The following is a 26,976-nucleotide window of genomic DNA, read 5'->3' as shown; positions in this document are numbered from 1 at the left end:
GTGTGAGGTGAAGGTGTGAGGAAGTTGATTAGCCCTCTCTCTCTGTCTCTTACTCTCTCTGGTTCTCTCTTTTCCGAGGTGACGGGGGGTTGAGGTAGATCAGAGCACTGGGTGGTCGATATGACACCGGCTCGGCCTGCTGTAATTAGCGGGCGTCAGCGAGGTCCATCACAGAGCAAACGGCACATGAAAATGATCCCAATCTCTCCCATCAGTCGTGCTTAAGCTCCCCCCAGCTTTACCTCAGTGAGGCGTACGGCATATTTAACCACCTTACAGAGCAAAGAGAGAGAGAGGGAAAGACAAGTCTGAATTATTCAGGTTCCTAACCCTTGGAAAAAAAAAAAGAGAGAGAGAGAGAGTGAGAGAGAGAGAGAGAGAGAGAGAGAGAGAGAGAGAGAGAGAGAGAGAGAGAGAGAAGTTGAGGGGAATTTAAATGATTTCAAAGAAACTTGCAGAGACCTGGATTAATTAAGTCTCAAGGCTTTGTGAAGGCCCTACCTGACAACACTTATCCAATCTGATTCCCACATGTAAGACATTATGAAATATTACAAGTTGGAATTAGGACTCCAAAGTACCTTTCCACAGTTAGTCCTCCCATATTAGAACAAGATAATCCCCGTGCTGCCACATGACGTTCTCCGCTAATCAGACGCCTGCAACCCTCCAAATCCGCCACCGCGCTTCATCCTGGAGAGATGACGGCCGCAGACAAGCGGCTCGAGGTGCACGCATAAATCGTATAAATAAATAAACAAACACGGCCAGAGTTGTGGGCCCGAGCTGAGAGCCGTTGTGTGTGTGTGTGTGTGTGTTTGTGTGTGAGCGCTGGAGTCTCGCATGTTGGGCCTTGGACAATGCTGACCTTTACAGCTGGGAGTGAAAAGCGTGAGGACAGACCCTGCCGGCCCTTATGTATGTTCGGAGAGTGAAGCGCGGTGTGAGAGGCCAGAGGGCTGCACGAGCGTGAGCGTGACTGTGTGAGGATGTGTGTATATGTGTGTTTCTGTTGGTTACCTGCTCTCTGGCCTTCTGTCTTTCTGTCGAGTTCTTGCAGCTGTGCCTCTGCTGCTCCGCTGTGCCTTCTACAGATTCGCATGAAGACTTCTGAGAACTCTGTAGAATATTCCTGTAAATACAAATGCAGATTTCACACAAACATTAACCACTTTTTCTCTGTTCTCGATCATTCTTTTGATTAAAGGAACACTGTGATATTTTCACTTTAAGATTACAGCTTCAGAATCATTGTGATGCTGCACTGGTCTGTAATAGAGAGTACAGAACCTCTGTCATTGCTTCTCCACGCTCAGCACTGCAGAAACTGCACTATGTAACTTTTGGAGGTGGGTAGGAAAGCACTCTTTCTCCTTTCCCACTGATTTCAGTACAGTGCTGTAAAAATGAATTACACTAAGGGAACCCCAGGGGCAAAAATTATATTAAATCTTACCTAGTTTTCCTTTAACCCCTCAATAATTATTACAAATATACAAACCCGTTTGTTACATATGACTCCTGACTAAGTGCTGAATTTTCTAATGACTTTCTTTGGTTCATCTCTTATTACTGCGTCCTCTGTCTTTCAAGGTGTATCTCCACAGAAGTCATATCACCAGACTATACTTCCTGTAGTGCACTGCAGGCTCTCGGTGTGACCATGTGTGTTATTTGAGCATTACAAACATTACAGGGTGTCTCTTTTTTTAAAGTAAACCATCTCTGAGCAAAAAGAAAATCACGTCGACATTTTGCGACGATCAACACTGTCAACTTCGCTTCACGGCCAACAAAAGAAAAGCAACACTACGGCTGGTTTAACGTACACAACGATGTGAGACCCACACTGAAAAATGGGTAACTGGCATATTCTTTCAGAACACTCTCGGCTTTTATATCGGTCATCGCGGCTCTGATCAATCAAAAATTACATCCGGAGTGGTAGCTGATTGTTAAACTCGATAATTCACATTCAGTGCAGGGTTTGAGTGAAAAATTCTCCAGCAGCCCAATCACTGGCATTCACACTGCATCCGCTGCACTTGGACTGTAACTCAAGAACACTAAATCAAGCATAATGACCCTCAGCACACCAGCCCGGTCAGGAAACAGGCTCTAATCCGAAAGCAGAGGGAGCAGTGACTGGGCCTGGCATCGATGCCCCTCAGGATTAAAGTGCTGTTTCATTTCTCCCTCTTTTTCAAAAGGAGGCTGTTAGTTTTTGGGGGGAATGTATTCTTCATGTTTTTTATTTTTTTTTATTCTGTCAGAGGTCATTGAAGTCTCCAGGCGTGGGAGACAATGGGCCCTGGAGCAGCAGGAAGCCCCATTCCCAGGCCTGGAAGTACGGCAGTAAAGAGGCAATCGATGAAGTGTCTATTTCTGCTTCGCCACAATGGGAACCGGCTGCCGTGGCGAAAAGATCAATACGACAAATTATTACAATTTCCACAACCTCCACTGGACATTCCGTGGGGTGCAAACACGCGCGCCTCTGCCTCTCGCCTGCATTAGTGCAGTCAAATGGAGCAAGGGGTGGGGTTTGGGGTGGGGGGGGGGTTAAGAGGAAAAAAGAGAGTTAAATACACACGTCACAAATGCCTATTCAGACACAATCAGTCAGAGCATATGATGGGGCTGGAAAGGTTGCGGCTGTTTGAATGATGGCGTATGAATAATTGCAGCCTGTGGTGGATAAGAAGCAGAAATGGCTCTAATAGAAGGTTCAGACGTTAGTCCGGTCAGCACACGTAAAAGCCAGGGAGGGGAGGGCTGAGAATATTAAGTCGTATGCCATGACATTTCCAGCAACTTCTTGAAACACTTTCATGACACGCGGTACGTGGCCTGATATTTGGTTTTGTTGAAAGCGTAAGAAAATTACTTTAAATAATAATTAAAGAATTATAATACTGTGCATAAACTGCATGATTAATACAAGTTATGGACAGCATGGTTGCGCAACAGGTCAACACAGCTCCGCCAACAACTGTGACACAGCTCAGCCGTCCTGGCATTGTGGATTCAACCATTGCCTTGGGTCACTGTGTGTGTGGTGTGTCCTCCCTGTGTCCGTGTGGGTTTCCTCCCACAAACCAAAAGCACATGCTGATAGGTGAATCTGCCATGCAAGTGTGTTCACAGGTGTGTGTGTGTGTGTCTGAGGAACTCAATGTGGGTGTGACATTTTCCACAGGTGTGAGTGTGCAAGTGACTTGGGAAACAGTGTGAGAAACAGTCCACACTGATGTTCATTCTGTTGGTGTGAATCACATTAACTGTCAGTATAATCACATTGAAGCTGACCATTTAAGGATATAACAAAGTAGGAATAAGTAAATGAGTATTTTAATGAGTATTTTTTTGTAGCACTAATAACATAACTGCAGCAGAACTTCTGCATTCTTTTGGGATTGATTTCTATAATATTATAAACCTATTTAATGTTGCAATTATATATTATATATTTTTTGGTAAATACATTTTGGTACCTTAATAACACCGTATTTTTACCCATCTATTACCAATCTGTAAAAAGCTTCTTCACATAAAATTACACAGATGCCTCAACACTTAAATAAAAATTTCATTTCATTTAATTTTTTTATTTTTTGTCCAGGACACTTGATTTCTGTTTTTCAAAGGAACTCTGAGGAATTGGTTGCATTTTCTGCTTCTCAGAATCCAAACAAAACAAACTGAATGATTTTACACATTTCTCAAACCTCTGAAAACATTAACACACAGTTAAAACCTCTGACTAAATGATGACTAAGTAATACATCCTGACAATAAACAGATTAATTTAGTTTTTTTTTAAAATGAATATTAAATAAATGAACAGTGTCTTCTGACTTAAACATGTTTGCTGTTGTTACAATAAACGTTGTGTAATCCTAGAACAGAAAGAGTACTGTGACATGAAATCACAATGAGGATAACTTTTCATTAAATTGCCCACCCCTGGCTTACGCACTAACCGGCCAGTCTGGTTTGAATTTGAGCTCAGACTTTTGCTAATGCTAACAGATTGGACTACATAAGACTGCCTTCACAGCATGCACTGTGCCAGAAAAACAGGGCCTTGTAATTGCAGTGTGGGGGAAATGGAAAGGCAGTTTGCATGAGATGACAGAGGAGGAGGGAGGGGAAAGAGAGAAAGGGGGAAACAGGGGGGTTCCCAGACACAGCTGAAAGACATTTTGCATCATGCTTAGCCTAATAATCGACATTTGTGTGCTGTGGGGAAGAATGTGGGATCCAGTCGAGCCACCTGTGGGTGCGCATGTTAACAACTTCCAAAAAAAGAAAGGGAGAGGGGGGGATAAAAAAAAGGCAATGAAATCCTAAATAAGACTGATTAAGTCAGCCGGCAAGCAAAGATCAAACTAAATACTCCAAAGGGCAAAACACTAGTTACATGAGCGCATGCTGGTTTGGAACTGACGAACACTGTACACAGATTACACACAGATGCTGTTTAAACACGCTGCCTCTCCGTACACAAGGCAAGGCAGACACACTTCTCCTGCCAGGCTACAGCCAGCGAGAGAATAACGGGAGCTTACTGTAACTGAGCAGCTGATCCTCTATAGCTAAGCATTGTTGAGACTGGCGTATTAGGGCTGTGTGGAGTTGAGAGACAGAAAGAGAGTGTGTGTAAAGGTAATGCTTCAGTACAGTTTGGGTGAGACACAGTATCTTACCTTCATGTCAGATGGCCATATGTGTTACTGTAACACACTGCGGTTGTGTGTGTATGGGGCTGGTGAATGGTGTATTGATCTGTCAGTAGCTGAGTGATGGTGGTCAATGATGTTGCTATATCTTAATATAACTGTGAGTGTTGGTGGTCAATGGTGTTACTGTATCTCACTGTAGCTGACTGCGCTGAGGGTCAAAAGTGTTTAAGTGGTCAATGGTGTTACTGTATCTTCGTAGGTTGGTGGTTTCGCTGAGCTTTAGATGATCAGGATTGATTATTACTATGTATATACCCGTAAAAATACCTTATTAATATGTATAGCAAGCCTAAATAAACAAGCTGAGGGAATACTTGATGGTACAACTGTATTCACAGTAGTTTTATGGACTGGTACTATTTCTTACTCTACCGCATTGTATTGGGGCAAATGGTGTAACTGTATCTTTTATGAATCATACGTTGTTATATGGTGTTACTGTATCTTATTGCAGCTGAGTGGTCTGTGGCGTTACTGTACTGTACGGTAGCCGGGTGAGTTGGTGGTCAGCTGGGTTACTGTATTTTACTGTTGCTGGGTAAGATAGTGCTGTCCCTGTGTGTTTTGCTTGTAAGGAGTGGTTTTATTATCTTTTACAAAATCTTTGAACTATTGTCACCTTCCACGTAATATTTTTTGGAATATTTTTAAAGCCAGGTGAGCTGGCACCAGTGATGTAGCTGTAACTTTTATATGATACATGGTGTAGTGTATTAATATGCTGTAACTTACTGTAACTGGGCAGGTTCATATTTGTCCTGCTTCTCTCTGTACTCCAGATTCTGACTCAGCTGCTCCTCTGTGCTCCTCCAGCTGGACCAAAACAACACTGCCTTCTCCTCCTGTCCTGCTACATACACACACACACACACACACACACACACAAACAAGTGAGAGAGTTAGATATATGGAGTGAGACAGACAGCACAAATTAGATTTTCTCATATAATTACTACTTAGATATATATATTTAATTTATTATTATTATTATTTTAATAACATATTTTTTCGATTATTATTAGAAAACCCAATTAAGTCCAAATCCTAATAAATCATTTGAGATTTGTGTTTTTAATGTAAAAATAAGCACAGCGCCAGAGCGCTAAATATATTATTTATACTTCACAGAAAACAAACTTGGGAAATGCTGCTGTTTTGCAATAAAATTTATATTTAAACACTGTATTTGTCCATGCCACTGCACAGTGGAGGATGAGTCTTTTGTTGTGTTTACAGGAGAGAGAGGAATATTTCCAGTCTCCAATAGATGGCACTCTTTACTTTGAACCCAAACACAAACAGTGAAGAACACAAGCCTGGCTTTTTCTTTCTTTGGGAAATCTAATATTAAAGGGAAAAAAGAACCTTGTTCTGGTCTTATGGCTAATGTATTGAGTGTGCATGCAAAACACCTACTGATTGCCGCCATGTCGCGCTGACATGGCGCCTTTAGATGTGGGCTGTAGTGAGGGACAATTTGTGGAATTGAACACAGCCTGGAGTGGAGTAAACCTCAGAGAGAACAGTGCCATTCAGTGTACAGAGGGGTGTGTTATTTTAGTACGCAGCAGCTTTAGGAAGTAGTGGATACACAAAGAGAGAATGCTAGAAGGGCTTACCTGCTGGACTGGTCTATTTTTCTTTTCTTGTGTGTGTGTGTGTGCGTGTGTGTGTGTGTTGGGCTGGCTTGAAGGAGTGAGATGAGGGCTAAAAAAAAAAGTGAATACTAAAATCTATTGCCAGGCATGATTAATTTATGGCATTGCATGGCCCAAACTGTTTAAATTGGGAGCCGCAGGAAATTGAGGAGCCATTGGAAGGAAAAAAAAAAATCGCTAAATATTTAACAATGTACAAACACAAAGCCTGTACAGCCAGCCTCAGCTAGATTACAGAACCTCAAGGTAAAATGTTTTATAATCTAAATAATCAATAGGAGAAGGTGGAGAGGAAAGTGCTTAGAAATTCAGATTTGGACACAAAAATAAAGTAAAAAAAATTAAAAAGCAGAAAAATAAATACAAAAATAAATAAATAAAGAGAACTGTGGCGCTGATTCAATATCGCCCCGTTGACATTGCCCATCCTGGGAGAGAGTGGTGGAGAGCAATTAATTGTTGATAGGGCCCGTGCTCCTGCTTGGAGAACGTAGTGCACGCAGGTAGAGGTTAGAGTGCTGGAAGTAATAGAATAATGTTTTTTTTCGCTGCAGTCCGAGCCTGAAATCTAAAAGCCAGGGGTTTTCGCCGCGAGGGGAGGGAGAGGTGGAAGGAGCATGTTTAATTCTGACAGGCTTTAGTGGAGAATAAAGCCGGAGTATGAGCATGTATGCTGCTTTCCTTTCCCATGTTTTTAATACTCAACATCTGTGGGTTTTGTACGGGTGTGTGGCGTTTCCTACAGGAAAACTGGACTACAGAAAACGGTCATCAGTGGGTCGTCCCAAGCTTCCGAGGGTGGGGGTTTAAATTTAAACACCATAGGTACCAGGCATATGCAAGCAAATGGGGTTAAAAATTGCATCAAAAAAAAGTTTACCTTTGCCTTGGGTTCGAGCTGGAGTTGATTCGAAGCCAGAGGCACTCACAGCTGCTGCCTTATTTACAATCCCTTTGGCAGACTTACAACTGCCCCAGGCTATAACACAGTGTACCTAATGTTCAAACTGGCAGGTAATCCTATGTCAAACATACGCCTTTGATATAAAGTGATCAATAGATTCTTGTAAAGAAGTAATTTCTCTGAGGTTTCTACCCAAGATTTTCTTTTATTACAATACATATATAATTCATATTTTTTTGTTCATCAGTAGAGGTGCTTCTCCAAAAAGGCAAAAGGGGGTCCACTGCAGGATAGAGAGCAATAAAGAGAGCACAGAAATTGTGTGTTTAGATGTTTCCGGAGTACAACAATTTTTCGATCGATGCTCTGTGTAACACAATTATCTGCAGTAATCTAGTTGTATTGGGAAAGAGTTTGCTCCGGCCCACTCCCCGGGTTTCAGGCCTGAGAAAGCTCGCTGATAATTCCATCATCTTTTAAAATTTATACCTCTCAGTGAAAGGGATAGAATATCCCTGCTAGCGCACAAACAGCATCGTTTAGAAACAAAGAGAGAATGAAAATATATAGCCTCCTGTAACAGACCGCATCATTACTACCAGAAGCCATTTTTTTTATCTTAATTTCTTCAAATGAGGCCGATTTTTAAAAATGGGACAAAGGCTTCCTCAAACATTCCCCTCAACTTTCAGGATCCAAAAATATGATAAATAAATAAATAAGTCTTGGCTCTCCGTGTCCGCAGCGTACGGACTGGGCTCTGAAGCATACATCACACTCACTCGGCTCGCAACAGCTCGCCTGAGCCTTCATCGCTCACACGCTGCAAAAGCGCAGATTTTTCACCTTTTCCCTCGTATTAGCAGCATTTGCATTTAAACGTTTTTACTGTAGGAAGGATGCGGCTAAGGATTCTTCAATTAGAAAGAGATGTATCATTTCCAAGAGGCTCTCGCCATGGCAACCCCCGCACCGCTGATGCGCACAACAGCCTCGTAAATCATGTCACCGCCAGCCAATCAGAGGCCGGCTTTTCTGCAGGGATAGGCGCGGGCTACTACATTAAGTTATATTCCAGCACATAATGCATTATTCCTCATCTTATTCTAGCAGAGAGTCGGCTTAATGGTACAAAATAAACACCTCCAGGAGCCGCGGTGTGGGCCACTGAGGCCAAACTGCATATGTAGACTAACAATGAGGAAAGGGGAAAAAAAAATGACAGGGCAGGAATCCTGTAAATCATATCGTTCAAGTCGGTTTAATGCAAAAAAACTATATGCATTTACAAAAAAAAAAAACAATGAAGCAAATCACAGAAATAACAAGGTGAGCTTCATTTATACAACCATCTGCAGAACCTAACAAGAATGTCCTTCATTGATTAGCTGTAGAACAGTGGTGTCGCGAAAAAGGAAAGTGTGTAAAGGGGGCAAGACAAAGCACGGCAAGGGGCTCCATTTGCTTGAGCACTCCATTCATCCATGCCAAGGGCTTGTGGCATTCTTCTAGAGTGGTTGAAGGGCAAGCCAGTCTCTTAACCCCCCGTTGTTGAAGTCTGTGAGGGTTCCTTGACAGTCCGCTCTCGTTTTATAGTTTGATTCAGTCCGGTTGCCGTCATATGGTTCAATCACCCACTTGAACCCTTATGGTTCCTGGCACATCTTCCCTTTTTCTCCCTTGGATTTTTCCCCTCGTTTCGGGGGGAAAAAGGGGAAGCAGATTTTTCAAATGCAATCCATCACTTATGGCTGGTCAACACCAATTCCAATCAAACAGCACCAATATCTTTACATTTTACATTCGAAATGGCCCTGGAAATCAATATGCCGCGCACTGTCGAGCAGCCTTTAAAGTTCCGGGCGGAGGCGAGAAAAAAATAAAGGTGGAGGAGGGGGAGGGATCTGTGGGAATCTCATCAACTGAAACTGTTGCCTTGACACCCAGGAGTGAAGACGCGGGCGAGCAGATAAAACGGCAGACTGATGCTGGGCACGGGTGACATGGTGCCGTCCTTAGCAACCTGATGAGACCCACACTGCAGCGGACACCAAAAAAAAAAAAATAAATAAATAAATAAATAATTAAAATTCTTTAGAATTAACAGACAAAGTTGAAGTTTAGTTTATGTAGCTTATGAAAAGAAACACTATTGCTCCACAGTGTCTACTGGTGTAGAGCAGAGTGGATGCCTGAGGTTGCCACACTACACACGAATAAGACGTGATAATGCTTGTACAGTTTTGTTTTACCAGTAAAATGAAATCTGAAATCACTGTGACAGCAAATATGGTTGAAATAATGGTATGATTAGTTGACCGTGATTATTTAAAATGGTCCCCGTTATTATTATAGCTACTATAAGTGCTTAGCAACCGCAGAAAACCCGATGGATTTATTTATCAATTGATCAAATATTTATCAAAGCTTGTGGCTCACAGTGTAGATTACAGAGGAACTGATTACAGAAACTATCTATAGTTCCTGCTCCAAAATGTAACAGTCCTGAAAGTATTCTGAAGTTGTGTAAGCTGGAGAAAGCATGCAGGTGTTTAGCAGGGCGGAAGCTGGAGTGTAATGAGGAGGTGAGGGTGCCAGGTGAGGCTGAGAAGCCGCCAGACAGCCGAGCTCCACATGCTTCAGAATCAGATCATAACCAGCACGCTGCGGACAAAGGGGGATAGATAACTCCTGATAATTAAAGCGCTCGGGCTGGAGGGCCGTTTGCCTGGGAGTGGGGGGAGTGGTGCGTGTGTGTGTGTGTGTGAGTGTCTGTGTGTGTCGGAGGGTGATCTCTCCCTGTCGCCACTAAGGATGCCCACGTTAATTCTTAATGAGACATTCCAGGGTGCGTAACAACACGGCCTGCGCCAAACAACAAAGGCCTCCCAGACTGCAAATGAGGAGTTCTCCACAGACAGCCCAGCCAGCCAGCGCCGCAGCGCATCATTACCCTTCACATACACACACATTCACTCACACACCCACACACACACATACACACAAAGCCATCACACAGCCATCATTAAGGTGAGATGCAGTTCCTGTGCGTGAGTACTGAACATGTACAGCCAAGCGGGGGCATGTCAGCTTTAGCTAAACCAGACACACACACACACACACACACACACAAGCAACAGTTCTGAGTTCTAATACAGGCCATAAAAGCAGAGGTAGGGCTAAATAAATAAATAATAAATAAATAAATAAATATATGTTTAAAAATCAAATCAAACGCACATCACCAAAACTGACATGAGGATTCACTCAGTTCAGTCCAAAAGGCTTTCTGTGTCACCAACGTGTAGCTACACTCGACCGCCAACCCTGTGCCCACCTGCTCTTCCGAAATCACGAGTATTAATATGGAATTTGTCCTTCATAAATACCGCACATGCTTCCAGAAAACATTTCTAATAGAAGTCAATGGGCAGGTGTTAATGCTCAAGGTCAAGGAAAGGCGAGAGGGAAATGACTGGCCATGTTAATCCTTATTCCACACACAAATCATACAGAAATTGGGCAGAAAACTGTATTACCATACCTTTAAAATGTTTTAAAAAGAGACTCAGACATTCATTCACGTAAAATGACATTTGAGAGGAATCTGAAACTACGCGATTCACTGTAATGGTCCAAATCTCATAAAGATGGCCTATTGTTCCCAACCAGCCTGTGTGTGTGTGTGTGGGTGTGTGTGTGTGTGTGTGTGTGTGTGTGAGTGTGTGTATGTGTTTATGTGTTTTGCATGTGGTGTGTCAGAGCTGGCAGCTCTTTTGTGGCTTGACTTCACAACAGGAGGCCATCACATCAGACGCAACTGTGTTACTTTATTAGCAGGCTGCTAATGAGGCATGGCTATCAGCCACATAAAGAGCCTGAGGTAGCGATCACACACCCCAGTGTCTTAATGCCAGTGTAACTCACTCATTCCCACAAACAGACACACATACACACACACACACACAGTCAGAAAATCCAGGAAACCTACAAACCTTCGTATAAAACCACAAGACAATGACCTTTACTAGTTACTAGGTTGTGGATTTAAAAGGATACTACATTTTCTCTATGTATTGGATTATAATATGTGTGCACTTAGAAAGATCAGAAAACCCATCGAATGAAAACATGCTCATAACAAGAGCCAAGATGACGAGCAGAACAACAATTGATTCAAGCCAATGGGAAGGTGTTTCGGCACCAAACTATTGACCTCTATTATAAGTGTGCTATATTCTAAGTGTGTTTTACTGTAAGAGATTCTAAAAGACTGAAAAACCTATTGACTCTTAACACACTTAAAGTAGAAGCCAGTGGGTAAATGCTGAAACACCATCCCATTGACTTCTACCATCAAGTATGTTTTGCCACAATGGGTTTTCTATTTATTTATTTATTTATGTATTTATTTATTTATTTATATGCACTGTGGCGAAGCAGGTAGTGTCGCAGTCACACAGCTCCAAGGACCTGAAGGTTGTGGGTTCAAGTCCCGCTCTGGGTGACTGTATATGAGGGGTTGGTGTGTTCTCCTTGTGTCTGCGTGGGTTTCCTCCGGGTGACTGTCTGTGAGGAGTGTGGTGTGTTCTCCCTGTGTCTGTGTGCGTTTCCTCTGGGTGACTGTCTGTGAGGAGTGTGGTGTGTTCTCCTCTAGGTATGAGTGTGTGAGCGAATGTGTGTGTGTGCTGCCCCGTGAAGGACAACAGGGTTTCCTTCCTGCCTTGCGCCCAATGATTCCAGGTGGGCTCCAGACACACCACGACCCTGAACTGGATAAGCGCTTACAGATAATGAATGAATGAAAAAGTATATGCTTCAAACTTACTATCCATGGTAATATACCGTATGCTACAAATGTAAAGCAGGTAATCTTTTTTTCTCTTACTAAATCATATTTCTTTATTACACTGTTCACACTGGACAAATGTTCACACCGACAACCACTGAACCAGCGACAGGGCAATGAGCACCCAGGGCCCACTGATGGGTAAGAGACACAGAGGCCAGCATGTCTGGTCTGACCCCACAAAAGTGGCACTGTAACACACTGCTATAAAAGGACAATGCTGGCTCTGATAGAAGAGTGTCAGAACAAACACTGCATCGCAGCTTGCTGAATATTTAACTCCATCTCCTGAATTTGGAGACATTTCCACCTTAAGCAAAATATATCAATATCACCCACCTATGGAGCAGTCATGAGCAATAACCTCATTTCGGTTCATACTTTTCAACATCTGGAGTTCTCTTCGTTGTCTGAAAACACCTCTGATGCCTCTGTCATGAGCAGAGATAGAGAGAGGGAGAGAGAGAGACTCTCAAACTGGACTGAGCCAGTCTGTTTTTTAACTCATGTACAGACACTAGGGATTCGTAAACACATCACACTGGTTCCCAGCATGCAAACAAACTGGAGAGCTAGCACATGGTGAGGAAACATCTTCTGAATTTTATTAAAAGTGTTTTTGCCGGACCACCTACCGGGCCGGCATAGAAGAGGCATTTTCGCTTACTGACTGACTTACTGACTCCTAATGTTGAAACGTGCATTTCACAGAGAGAGAACTTAGGGTGGCGCTACTACTCTGTCTGTTCTTAGTTCAGCCATATTTCAGATTCCAGTTTGTGAACTAAAATTGGAAGCATTCGACGGATTTCCACCAACATAAACTAGTTTTGCGAACCAGAAGAATTTATTCCCAGGTGGAACCAAAGAAGAATAGGTTCTTCATCACGAACTGTGGCTCAATAATAGGAAATAAGACAGGAACATACTCCATTTGTGTGTGTTTCTGGGGCTGTGTTTGGCACAACACCATCGTCGGAAGAGCCTCGGCTCTGCATTGGTTAGTTCACAAGCGGGATGGCTCGGAACGCTGCAACATTCACACACGTATTATATCTCAGAGAGAGAGGAGGACTGCCGAATTTGTGCTATTTCATGTGAGTGTGTGTCTTTGCCTGAAATATTAGTATAGTACAGGAAAGTGGTGGTGAGACATTTTGTGGCATTTGTGTGTTTATAAAACTCCATATAGCTGCACACAGCCTCCTTAAACTTCACGTGCTTTAACCTGTTACATTGAATAAATAAGTAAGTGTGATTCTTAAAATCAACAAAATGTTATTGGTCTTTTTGTTCTTTGGTGGTAGATCATCTAGTATTTATTTTTAAATAAAATGAACAAGAAAAACACTAATGTGGGTGTACAACACCATCACATATTAAAAACCACATGTAAACAAAGACGTTGATATAAAGCACTAAAGCTTCTCCAGAATAGTATTTATTTCAGGCTTTCCTGTTTTTGGAAATACCAGAATCACCTCTGCATAGACCATGGCTATATGGCTAATGGCGGTCTGGCAAACTAGGCGTGCCTAGTTTCTCTTGGCTCTTGTTGTTTTGATCACAGTCATGAACTATGCCTTTAAAGGAATGAAAGCAAGATCTATAACTTTTGCACAGTAATGTAGACTGAAGGAGAGTTATCCTTACGTTACTGTAATAAATAAAGCAACAACAAGCTTATCACAGTATTACACAACTGTATAATTGTGGTAAGTGGTAGAATGGGGGCAATCTATTAATTTAGCAAATTTAGCTTCAGAAGCACAAATATATAGCAGACCCCACCATCTACAACACATCAGCATCTGTAGAGAGCACTAATGCAAAGCATTATGGACATTTATGTGCACTTATAATGCCAATCCTCCTAGTGTAAAGCTAATGGGTTCCTATCATCCCCAGTCCTACACAAACACATCTAAACGCTCAATTTAAGGTCACAATGAGCATTTGGAGGTTAGAAATCATCAGGGAACACGAGATGCATGAAATTAAGACATAGCAGTCTAACAGCATTGCATCTCCTCTATAGCTTGTTCACTGATGGCCAGCGAAAAAAGTGGTTAGTCCTACCCTTATCTGTGTAGAGTTTGAGGAGCTGCTGAAGCTGTTGGTCCAGCAGTGTGAGCTGATCCCTCACAGCCTTGTTCTCCTCCTCATTCTGCTTTTTCTCTTCCAGAATGTTCTGCTTTTCCTCACAAATCTCCTGTGCTTCTTTACTCTTGCTGTGGAGAGCCAGGAGCGTGGCCTGCAGTTTGGCCTTTACCTGCTCCACCTCCTCCTCTTTCTGCTGTAATGCAAATGGACAACAGTAACCGGCCTTAGATACCTCCAAAACAGCAATTAAGTCCAAGTTATTCGGAAGATGTGTCTAAGAAGATGAGCAATGGGAACATTGTTATTTTCAGAACAACAGACTGAATGCCCCAGAGCCCAACACAAAAACAGCAAACAATTTTGGAATTTAAACATTTGATTAAATTTGACCTAGATTCAACTCCAAACGTAAGTCTGTGAAGACATGATGTGGTGGGTAACCACACCATGACGTGCTGCAGCACATATAATCAAGAGATCACAACTTTAGTCCTTGGTGATGCCTCAGCCTTCCCAGGATGGGAGGTCTAGAGAACACACAGCCTGGCCCTCTAGGTTTTTAAGATAGACTACTTCTGTCCCCACAGTCTTTCTTCTCACAGAATGTCTGTTGGCTAATGTGACAGATCTGGGCAGTTTGTGTTTCATTCCAGTGTGTTAAGTTGTTTCAGTGGTGTTTCATAAGCAACAGCGTGAAAGGATAAACGAAAATATAAATACCAGATTAGTTATTAAGTGAACTTCTGTGACAGAATTTCTAGTTTGAATGGGACGGAGATTTAATTAAACAAGATGTGAAAAGGAACATTTCAAGGCATAAGGGTTTGCAGGAAACCAGCAGGGTTAAGTACTTTTTATTCTGCATGTTAGTGGCTAGAAGCTCCATCTTTATATCTTTGTCCTTCACGGTGCAGTCATTGGTTTTCTGTGTTTTCCACAACTGAAATGTAAGAACTGCCTCTATGTTTTGAAATGGCCTAACAAATAGGCCCTAGAGTGTGCGCCCAGCACTATCAATCTGGAATTTTCATTTGTGTCCATTATTATTTAATTAGCCTAATTACACTCATGTATGTGGGCATCCGGCCCATTATGGAACGTGTGTATGCGTAAACCTGAACGCACTTAGCATGTATAATGTATAATGCATGTTAATTTAAGCGACTTAATGTGGCCCCGTTATTCAAAAGAGTCGAGAACGTGCCAGGGGGCATTGATGCGACCTGACAACAAAACACCAAGCCACTTGGGGCATGTTCTCGAGCTGGAACACATGTCTAGCGCTCGCAGCTATGCTACTGTGAATGAGAGGCTATTATTTCCCGTCAGGTGCCCGTGAATGGCTGGCGTTCTCCGCTGGCACCGCTCCACACCTCCATTCTGTGTCCGTCTGCCAATCATCCCCTCAGCTCATTTGAATATTTAGTGTCCTTTCATGCTGTAATTGGAGTCAATTGCATTGACTTTTTTTTTTTTCCACAGGAAATTAATCCCAGCTCTAATTTGTTTCTGTCGAGCAATCAAAGCTTGACTGAATAATGGTAAATGTTATCGTGGATCCTGCCGACTTCAAATGCTATATATTTAACTAAAGCCTTTAATTATTTGTGCAGTGCAGCAGGTGAGTAAAAGTCAAGCAAGAACTATGGCTTTAGAAAAGTGGCCAGGAGAGATAGCTGGCAGTGGTAAGATAATCTAAACACTTGAGAAGAGAACTCGCTCTTTGTTTGATAAGAACAAAGGTCCAGAACGGAGTATAATAGTGTAGAATTGCTTTAGTACTGCAGATTACACATTGGTTTTGAGAGTTACTAGTTATATATACTTACATACATATAAAATACTGATAGACTTTTCATGAGTATTTTCAAATAATAGGTTTTCGGCTTTTTTGTGGGGTTTTCTTTAATTTGTTTATTTATATATTTTGCTGGCAAAAACTGCTCTGATTGGTCAAACCTCTGACATTGAAGCTTTTAATGAATCCACTACTAAGAAAAGCAGATAAATTGCTTACATTTTTTAAAGAGGCAAAAGACACAAAGTACCTTCTTGGAGAGTTCAAGCTGTGTCTGTAGGGCTTCATATTGCTCGTTGGAATAACTGTGGACCTCCTGGTAAGATGTGAGGTCCGTCTGCAGCTGAAGACACTTCCCCTCATAATCAGACATCTGTTTCAATGGTACATCATTAGCACACATGTTAACAGGATACATAATTCACATTTAGTTAAAATAGTGAGCTTTTATCTGATCACGACTGATATCACCAGCACAAAATGGTAACTGTCAGGAAGCAACAAGATCCCATAAATACACTTAGAACCGGACAACAAAAAATAAAACATAATAAAAGGCCAATTAGTGTTCTCCCTGTGTCTGCGTGGGTTTCCTCCGGGTGCTCCGGTTTCCTCCCACAGTCCAAAAACACACGTTGGTGACTCAAAAAGTGTCCGTAGGTGTGAGTGTGTGAGTGAATGTGTGTGGGTGTCTGTGTTGCCCTGTGAAGGAGTGGCGCCCCCTCCAGGGTGTGTTCCTGCCTTGTGCCCAATGATTCCAGGTAGGCTCTGGACCCACTGTGACCCTGAACTGGATAAGCGGTTACAGATAATGAATGAATGAAAAGGCCAATTATCAGACACCTACCTGTCTTTTGTACTCGACAATAAAATGACAAATTTTCACACTACATGGGAATAAAGCTCCATAAGGCTTTATAGCAAATAACCATCACTTTATTTGAAAGGTTCCTAAAATTTTTGAAAAAGTATTTACTTCTCATTCTTACTTACTCTCCTGGCACAAGCTTTTTATAAATACAGCTGCATAAATACAATATTCAGTGCTTAGACATATGGCATACGATACTTTTTATGACTCCTTCAAATAAAGTGCTAACAAACTCTGAAAGAAAAACTGAGATGAACCCAGGTCCTTCAGTGAAAAAGGCAAACAAAAAAGGCAAAAATCTGTGGGCTGAGACCCTCTGAGGCTTCCAGTCGCTCAGATACCTATCCCTCAGTAGCAGCAAGAGAATCAAACTCATTATGGAATGTAATAAAGAACAAAATACTGCCATTCTTCAAATCGGTAACTCTTTTATAACACACAAATAAAATTTTATTTGATTAAAATTACATTCCGCCGGTCTGACCTTGTAGGCAGCAGTTAAGTTCATACAAATTAAATTTCTCTGCAATAAAAATGATTCATTTGTTGCCAGACATGGTAAATATCTTCAAAAAGATGCAAAACAAAAGTGACATCGTTGGTTCTTCATTCATTTCTTTCCTCTTTTCTTGTTTTTTTAACCTCAGGATGTCTTGTGCAGAACTGCACTGGCTAACTTATATTAATGAATCTTGATATAGACACTAAATTGCCTAGCCATCAAATGGTGTGAGTAATGCTTGCGGATATTTTCGGTACTGTTCTGAGTAGCCTTGCCTTTTCTCTTTCCCCAGGAAGATTTCAAGTGTTTACTGGACTACAAATCTAATCAAAATGGGATGTTTATGAAAAATTCCTCCCTTTTATAATCTGCCAAAAGAGGATGGTAATAAAGAAATAAAAAATAGCAAAACAGAGGTTAGACTACACCGACAAGCCCTAAGCTCAAGGTAATGCTTTCAGGTGTCAGAGAAATTGACCTGCTTTTGCTGACCAGCCACTTCTCCTTTTAATCTCTCCATCTCCTCCACACACCGAAGGTTTGTCTCTTCTCTGGTCCTTTGGTGGTCCAAGGCATTCAGAAGCTCCTCTGTTAGCTGCTCCATTGCTTCTTCCCAGCGCTCCATTTGTCCAGCTTTCGTCTCGTAGCGGCATTCCAGACTGGACACTTCATCTCTCAAACTGCTGACCTCTGCTTGGGACTCTTCTACCTGATAAACACCAGTGATAAACACAAGTATATGAAGTGTTCAAAGAAATACTTGCACCAGTGAAATGCCCAGTGTGTACATTATTTGGCCAAATGTTTGTGGACGCCTGCTCCTCGGATCACCAGAACAACTCATCTCAAACGTACATGCAGTTTCACCCCTAAGGTGGAGTCTAAGCATTGGGCACCGTAACCATATGCTCATGTGCTGTAATTTCAACAATAATCTACTAAATTTCGATCTATCATTAATTAAAAAAAACACCTGTTTCTTAAAGAGCTGTGCATCTTCCTCCAGTCTCTGGTTGTGGGCCTGCAGTTGTTGAACCTTCTCCATGGCTGCCATGTACTTCAGTTTAAAGATGTCTGCTGAGGATTGGTGGTTCTCGACTGAGGTCTTGCACTCACTCAGCTCTTTCTGAACCTCCTCCAAATGCTGCTTCATCAGCTTTATCTCACCGTCACACTTCTTCAGTAAAGTCTCATACTCTGCAACCTTAGCAAAGCAGCTCATTTAAGTGGTTCATCAGTACATTTTGTATTTACATTCATTCAAGTTAAAGACACACTAGGTAAGATTTTATATTTTTGCATCTGGGCTACTGTTGCAGAGTGAAATTCGCTTTTACAGCACTGTCCTACTCTCCTCCCGAATTTACATAGTGCTGTTTCTGAAGTGCTGAACCCAGAGTAGCAATGACAGAGGCCCTACTCTCCCGTATACAGGCCAATGGAGAATCACAATGCTTTTGAAGCTGTAATTTTAAGGTAAAAAAATGACATAGTGTGGCTTTAAACAGGTTTGTGTATTCTTTATATAACCATATTTGTTAAGATTTGTCTTTGATGCATCACCAGAAGAGAGTGTTCCTCCCTCTCAAACTGCTGACCTCTTTGGACTTTCTACATGATATACACCGGTAAAAGACACAAGAATATGAACTATTCAAAGAAACACTTGCACCTGTGAAATGTCCAGTGTGTACATTATTTGGCCAAATGTTTGTGGACGCCTGCTCCTCAGATCACCAGAACAACTCATCTCAAACGTACATGCAGTTTCACTTCTCTGCAACACAATACTGGGAGTCTTGATGCCCCTACGTGGGGAGTCTAGGCATTAGGCATAGACTCCTTGTCTTAAACAGGAAATTCACACAATTGTAGCAGTACTGTAGGAGGAAAGCAAGTATACAACCCATGCAGTAATTCTTAAATTTTTCTTATTAAGGCCAGCACGTCCCTTTAACAAAGGCATTCAATTATAAAGTTCTGAGCCATGGCTTGAGAGATTCTGATGTATTGCTTTGCAGTCACTCATCTGAAAGCAAATCAATGTTGAAAAGCCAGAGTACACAAATAAACACAACTAAAGCATATTTGAGTCAAACACAATCATCGTTATAAACATTCAACTTTTTTTTTTTTACTTATTTCATTGCGACAATTTCACATTCGAGCCAGCTTCAGTGAAAGCCCTGTTTTCATGACCTCACGAGCTGATGCCATTATAGCATTATCAGTGAAATGTTTTCATGGCTTTAAAAAGCCTTTTCTCCTTTCCACCCTTTTGATAAATGACTTAGAAAGTGCATAATGACTTTGATATGCTCCTCTTGTGACTGTAATAAAGAAGCTGTGATTAAAATGGCATTTCCATTGGCTTATTAACAGAGGGCCGACTGGCTGACCTTGGGGCTGCTATGTCAAATTTGCCGGCCTTTTTTATCTTTCTGCTGTTTGTGCCCATCACATGGTGCTGCTTTGCGCAGAATAATGAGGGTCTCGCTGCGTGCCAACGTCCCACCCTGAGCAGCAGTGATCTGCAGACAGGCAAAGCCTTCCATCCCTGAAAATGAATTATGCACTTCTCCTCTGCCAGGATCGTCTATTTAAGCCAAAGAGGTTACCCAAAGTGCCCTAAATACAGCTTCAAGGTTGTGTCCTGAACAAACTGCAGCACACTTGTTCCCAAAACAAAGTAGGTTAAAAGCATCCAGCTGTATGCCGCCTGCACTTAAACCTGAAGTTATAGTGAAGCTGAAAAATGTCAAAAAGTCGCCCAGCAGCATCCAGCACCTGCGAAATGCTCACAGCTAAGCAGTGAGGGGAAAATAAATAATGCTCAACAAACTGATCACTACCAATTAATTACAGCCATGGGCTAAAGCTTAGAGATTTTTGGCTTGGACAGAAATGTTGAACGTTTGTTTTAAGTCCAGCAGAAAAAATGGGGGCAGAGGAAGTGAAGTAACTGCGATTTATCCTCCCTCGACATCCACAGCTGAAGTACCTTTGAGCAAGGCACATAACAATAACAACAACTCCTGGGTTAAATGCAGAATCCAAATTTTGTCATACCGCTGTGCAATGACAATAAAAGCCTGTTTTTTTTGTTGTTGTTGTTGTTGTTGCATTCTGTTAGTTTTTTTTTTCATATGTCCCCCTTATTTCGTGCATCGGTAAATATTTTGCCTACATAGAGTATTCATATTAAGCATTCAATAACCTGTTTAAAAAGTAATATCTCAGTATTTTTGAACTGCTATTTTTTAAAGAGGTTAACAGAGTTGAAGTGTTTTCATGTTACGTCAAGGTACAATAAGTGAGCGTACCCTACCTTCTCTTGGCTGAGCTGCAGTGCATGCTGGGACTGGTTGAGCTTGTCTCTAAGCTCTGGGAGGATGTGGTTGTGCTGTGTGTTTTCCTGCTGGAGCTGCTGGAGCTGTTTATGAAGCAGCAGGTTCCTCTGGTTCCAGCGCTCTGTATCAGCAGCATGCCCCTGCCGTGAGGCGGTCAGTTCTCCCTCTTTTCGCTCCAGACGCTCTGCTTCACACTTTAGCTGGAATCAGGTTTGTTAAGAATCTGATTAATAACTGAGAAAAGCAAAACTACAACCCACTTTTAAGACTTCTAAAACTTTGGAGGGGTGGAAATGTATTGCTGGAGATTCTATTGAAATATTTACATTGTAAATATTGATACTATACTGATAAAATACAGAGATTTCCTCCGACAACCCAAAAGCACATCCTGATGTGGACTGACTATGCAAATATGTTAATTGGTGTGAGTGATGCCACGTGATGAATTGGCTCACTGTCCAGAGTGTGTTCCTGCTTTGTGACCAATGATTCCAGATAGACTCCAGGCCCACCGTGACCCTTAACCTCATAAAGCCGTTACAGAGAATGAATGAGTAAATACTGAAATATGGTTAAAATATTATATTTTGTTGCTGAGTTTTAAAATATATTTGTTTGGTGTCTGGGTTTTTTTCCCAAATGATTGAGAGAGAAATGTTGTTTGACTTAAAGAGTACATTCATTCATTCATTCATTATCTGTAAGCGCATATCCATCAGGGTCATGGTTGGTCCAGAGCCTACCTGGAATCATTGGGCGCAAGGCGGGAATACACCCTGGAGAGGGAGCCAGTCCTTCACAGGGCAAAACACACACACACTCACGGGCACTTTTGAGTCGCCAATCCACCTACTAACGTGTGTTTTTGGTGCGTGGGGGGAAACCAGAGCACCCGGAGGAAACCCACGCGGACACAGGGAGAACACACCACACTCCTCACAGACAGTCACCCAGAGGAAACCCACGCGGACACAGGGAGAACACACCACACTCCTCACAGAAAGTCACCCGAAGGAAACCCACGCAGACACAGGGAGAACACACCACACTCCTCACAGAAAGTCACCCGAAGGAAACCCACGCAGACACAGGGAGAACACACCACACTCCTCACAGACAGTCACCCGGAGGAAACCCACACAGACACAGGGAGAACACACCACACTCCTCACAGACAGTCACCCGGAGCGGGACTTGAACCCACAACCTCCAGGTCCCTGGAGCTATGTGACTGCGACACCACCTGCTGCGCCACCGTGCCGCCCAAAGAGTACATTATTTTCTGTAAATATATTTAATACATTCTTGAAAAGTATTATAAAGTTTGAATAGCAGTGTATATCAGAGAGTAAATATTACTATTTTACTATGCTAAAAATAAAAATTAAAGCATTAAACCAAATTTTAGAGTGCTTCAGCTAGCAGGGAGTAGAGTTGTGTGTGTGTGTGTGTGCATGTGTGTGTGTGTGTGTGACAGACAGATGCTGTAAACCTGTTGCTGTGTGAGCTGTAGTTGACTCTGTAGCTGCTGTTTGTCCTGCTCTTTTTGCTCCAGCTGGGCTTCTCCTCTGCGACACATCTCTCTCAGCTCCTGTAACTGGCCCTGCTGCCTCCTGACCCTCTCATTAAGCCTGCTGACCTCAGCCTCCTGCAGCACCAGCTTCTCAGACACACACACACACACAAACACATATAGTGCCGCAATACACCAAAGTTCAACATCATCTATATTCATAGCCTGACTAAATATTGAAAATTATTCTGCTGCTTCCAAACACACACTCATGCATTTTTCATGAGTCAGTAAACAGATGGGTGGCAATGGCTGCAGGAGGGTCAGGGAGGACACCAACCTCCTTCTCTAAACACCACCTTAGACCTACTCAGCACCTCATATGAACATATACAAGTAGTCAAAACAGTGCAGACACTGCACACTCAACCAAAAAGAGAGCCAGAAAAGCTCTGAAACTCCACACCAAATGCTTGCCATAACGTATATAGAATATACGTCTAATGAAGCAGCTCTCTCTCACCTCCTTCTGTGCCCCCTCATGCTTCTCCTCCAACACTCTGAGCTCCATCCTCAGCTGGAGAATCACCTGATCCCGACCAGCCACCTGGACATCAACAACAGCTAATGTCAAAACAACATAGATAGTAAATAGTTCTTCTAGGAAAACCTGTGATTCAAAGTGGTTGGATGATATCAGAGATTTGACAAGGAAACTTAACTACTAAATAGAAATGGGCTGATAATTGTTTTCTGAGCTGACACATGATTCATATCAGTTTTCAGTTCTGATTTAGACTGTGAGTGAATCTGATTGTTGTCCACGACTGTAGTTAAAGGCAGGTCTAAGCTCCATGTCTTTTAATGTTACAAATATAAACTGAATTACCACAATAACTCATTTGTAACTCGAGTCGTTTAGTTTTGTAGCACACTTTTGGTAGTACAGTTAACCGTACCCCGAGTTTGGAGGCATTTCCAACTTAAGTGATACACCGAATCCGAATCCACCGCTCCAGGCATGTGTGCTCACTGCCCCCTAGTGTTCACCAGTGTGTGTGTGTGTGTAAATGTGTGTTTCACTGCACGGATTTGGTGTGCAAGCACAGTGGCCAATAAAGTAATTCTAAAAAAAAGAAAAGATTCTAACAGCAAAAATAAGTCAATATTACCCACCATTAATAGAGTAATCCTCATTTTGGTTCATGCGTTTCAATTTTTGGAGTCCTCTCTGTTGTCTACAACAACTCCAGATGCCTCTGCCACAAGCAGAGAGAGAGAAAGACTAGCATACTGGACGGAGCCTGTCTGTCTTTTCATTCATTTACAGACACTGGGGGTTCGTTAATATATTAGACCGGTTCCCAGCACGCAAACAGACCGGAGAGCTAGCACATGGTGAGGAAACATCTTCTGAATTTTTAAAAAAAGTGTTATTTGTTTGTTGTTGCTGTTGGGCTTTTTGTCTGTTTTTTTTTTCTACAATCATAAACTACGCCTTTAAATAATAACAGCGATGCGCTACCAGGTGGGCAAAATTCAACATCATATCTTAATTAAATTTTCTGTTCCGACTTTAATTGAGAAATATTCGTACTATTTCTTCTACACTATTTATTTTAAATCTATTTGAAACGTACTGATCTATGATTGGCGCAGCAAGTAGTGCTGCAGTCACACAGGTCCAGGGACCTGGAGGTTGTGTGTTCAATTCCCTCTCCGGGTGACTGTCTGTGAGGACTGTGGTGTGTTCTCCCTGTGTCTGTGTGGGTTTCCTCCGGGTGACTGTCTGTGAGGAGTGTGGTGTATTCTCCCTGTGTCTGCGTGGGTTTCCTCCGGGTGACTGTCTGTGAGGACTGTGGTGTGTTCTCCCTGTGTCTGTGTGGGTATCCTCCGGGTGACTGTCTGTGAGGAGTGTGGTGTATTCTCCCTGTGTCTGCGTGGGTTTCCTCCGGGTGACTGTCTGTGAGGCGTGTGGTGTGTTCTCCCTGTGTCTGCGTGGGTTTCCTCCGGGTGACTGTCTGTGAGGCGTGTGGTGTGTTCTCCTTGTGTCTGCGTGGGTTTCCTCCGGGTGACTGTCTGTGAGGCGTGTGGTGTGTTCTCCCTGTGTCTGCGTGGGTTTCCTCCAGGTGACTGTCTGTGAGGAGTGTGGTGTGTTCTCTCTGTGTCTGCGTGGGTTTCCTCCAGGTGACTGTCTGTGAGGCGTGTGGTGTGTTCTCCCTGTGTCTGCGTGGGTTTCCTCCGGGTGCTCCGGTTTTCTCCCACGGTCCAAAAACACACGTTGGTAGGTGGATTGGCAATTCAAAAGTGTCCATAGGTGTGAGTGTGTCAGTGAATGTGTGAGTGTGTTTCACTCTGCGAAGGACAGGCGCCCCCTCCAGGGTGTGTACCCGCCTTGCGTCCAGTGATTCCGGGTAGACTCCGGGAACCCACCGTGACCCTGAACTGAATAAGCACTTACAGACAATGAATGAATTAATGATATATGATTCTTGGGTGGATACGTTGAACTGAAGCATCCACAAAATCCAATGAACAAACCTTATTTTGTTCAAAATAATGCAGTAAAATACACAACTGGATCACCGGCGGTCTTTTTTCTGTTTTTTTTTTTTTGTTTTGTTTTTTTTTTTTTGTTTGTTTTTTTTGTTGTCTTTCTTGCATAAGTGATGTGAGGTAATTTCAATCTCAGTACGTAGCTATTGAAATCCAACACACTGTTTTGATCACATGATCAACCTCATCAGATAAATATTGTCTCAGTAAACATGAATGCACACCTCCTGTTGCACGGCTCTGTGTTTTTCAGTGACTACACTAAGCTCCTGCTCCACCTTCCGCTTCTCAGTGGTCAGAGTTTGGCGATCCTGGGAATTCTCCTTCAGCTGAATGGCCAGCCCTGCATTCTCCACCTGCAGCTTCTCCAGGTCCTTCTGCATTTGCAAGCACTGGTATATTTCAGTACACATCATAAAAGTTAGCAGAGTGCAAAGTGTAGAAGCAGTTTTTTATTGCTTTTGAAGCTAAAGCAGAAACTTGTTCAATGTCAGATGTTGTTTAGTCCTCTTTACTTCAATGCTTAATTTCACTGAATGTACACATTACATTCAAATAACAGGATTATGGGAGTTTTACATAAAATATATTTTTTCAGCTCAAATAATAAAAAAATAAATATAAAAAAAATAAATGAATAAAAAAAGCTAATTGTAATCGTCATTTACTGCCAAGTTATACACAGTGATAGATTTCCTAAGTGTAATTTTTGGCACATTTAAATCAGTAAGGTGTAAAAAAAAAAGATTAAAGAGAGAAATCCAGACTATGATCAGAACATATTTTAAAAGAGTGTTTTTCGGATTAACTTTGATCAAGACAAATGTAAATGCAGATAATGCCCTTTCCATTAAATATCACTAATATTAACAAAAGAGAAAGGAGAGAGAGAGAGAGAGAGAGAGAGAGAGAGAGAGAGAGAGAGATGGGGGTGGTGTTTGAATGTATGACTGCTCAGACAATGTATACAGCACTTGCCTCTTTTTTACGGTCAGACAGTTGTTTGTTGGCCTCCTGTAATTGCTTGTGAGCCACGGACAGCTTGTTTTCCCTCTTGTGGATCTGTAAACAACAAAAGCCAAGGACAAGAGCCGCGTTTATAATTTTATGGAATCAGTCAATCCTAACAAAATAAGATTCTTTCAAATTAATATTACTTTCTGGATTTTTTTACATTCATGCATAATTCCCTTTTTTACAAATTAGGCCATTCATGTTCATTTAATGAGCACAATAAAATGTGATTACACTTTCCTTGGGAGGCTGCGGTGTGGCGTAGGAGGCATTCTGGGTTATGCGTTGTTACAAAAGGGATCTGCTATTGTTTGAGTTTCTTCGCTCGGATCTGTAATCAGGCTCTTTATATGCCGGGAGTTCATCTCTTCTCTCGGTAGCATCTTCAATCTCAGGCTTTTGGCCAAAATCGAGTCGCTTTCTTTAAATGAGATATTAGTTTTGTGCAGCACGCAGAGGGAACGGAGCATTTCCTGTGAATACGGTCCCGGTTTTCTGAGCATGACAGCTCTAAAATCGTCTGAAACACAGAAAAATGTGTCCCTCCCGTTCGGCGTACAGCGCGTCTTGTGGAAAGTGAAAGGTCATTTGTAACTGTCCGCAGGATTGATGGAGTTAAGATAGCTCCTTGCCCTTCACCCTGCACTCATGAAGAACAGTCTCAAATGACAGAGCATGGGGCAACTGCAACTTTATGCTGGACCATTCTCATCCACCCTCCCCCACTCCTGACCAGGGAGTGACCGTTCAGCCACACGAAAGCACGTCCAGATTTAATTACCTCGCTTTCTCCTTCATTAAAGGCTGACCTGTCATCCAATAGCCCTGCGCCCAGCGTCAGTGGATTGCTCTGTGTTTCTGGACGCCTGTTCGAAGCTATATTCAGAGAATAATTGCTTTTGTGGCCTATGCAAACATTGTCAGGATCAATCAGAACCAGGCTTAAATGTTTTTTGTATTGGCCATCTGTCCAGACTCGATGCCTTCAACACTGACCCTAAGCAACGGAGGCAGGGACTTCCATGCTCCATTCACAGTGGATTAGTCATTGCATATTTTTCACACACACACACACACACACACACACACACACACATATATATATATATA

The 26,976-nt window shown here is 42.3% G+C and overlaps 1 protein-coding gene across 1 annotated transcript in view; it reads right to left on the bottom strand.

Annotated features, from left to right (window-relative positions):
- LOC136708758 (golgin subfamily A member 6-like protein 22) overlaps window positions 1–26,976 on the bottom strand; it is a 117,230-nt gene that overhangs the window by 28,049 nt on the left and 62,205 nt on the right. Inside the window, exons 12-22 of the mRNA XM_066683533.1 lie at window positions 25,831–25,914; window positions 25,077–25,244; window positions 22,820–22,903; window positions 22,276–22,443; window positions 20,759–20,980; window positions 18,404–18,634; window positions 17,909–18,139; window positions 16,308–16,430; window positions 14,236–14,452; window positions 5,478–5,595; window positions 1,021–1,132 (exon numbers count right to left, since the gene is read on the bottom strand). Coding sequence (XP_066539630.1) covers window positions 1,021–1,132; window positions 5,478–5,595; window positions 14,236–14,452; window positions 16,308–16,430; window positions 17,909–18,139; window positions 18,404–18,634; window positions 20,759–20,980; window positions 22,276–22,443; window positions 22,820–22,903; window positions 25,077–25,244; window positions 25,831–25,914 — 1,758 coding nt within the window. The remainder of the gene's footprint in view (window positions 1–1,020; window positions 1,133–5,477; window positions 5,596–14,235; window positions 14,453–16,307; window positions 16,431–17,908; window positions 18,140–18,403; window positions 18,635–20,758; window positions 20,981–22,275; window positions 22,444–22,819; window positions 22,904–25,076; window positions 25,245–25,830; window positions 25,915–26,976) is intronic.

This window comes from Hoplias malabaricus, chromosome 1, assembly GCF_029633855.1.
Source record: "Hoplias malabaricus isolate fHopMal1 chromosome 1, fHopMal1.hap1, whole genome shotgun sequence".
Classification (NCBI taxonomy): Eukaryota; Metazoa; Chordata; class Actinopteri; order Characiformes; family Erythrinidae; genus Hoplias; species Hoplias malabaricus.
This window is presented reverse-complemented; position numbering and strand designations above follow the sequence as displayed.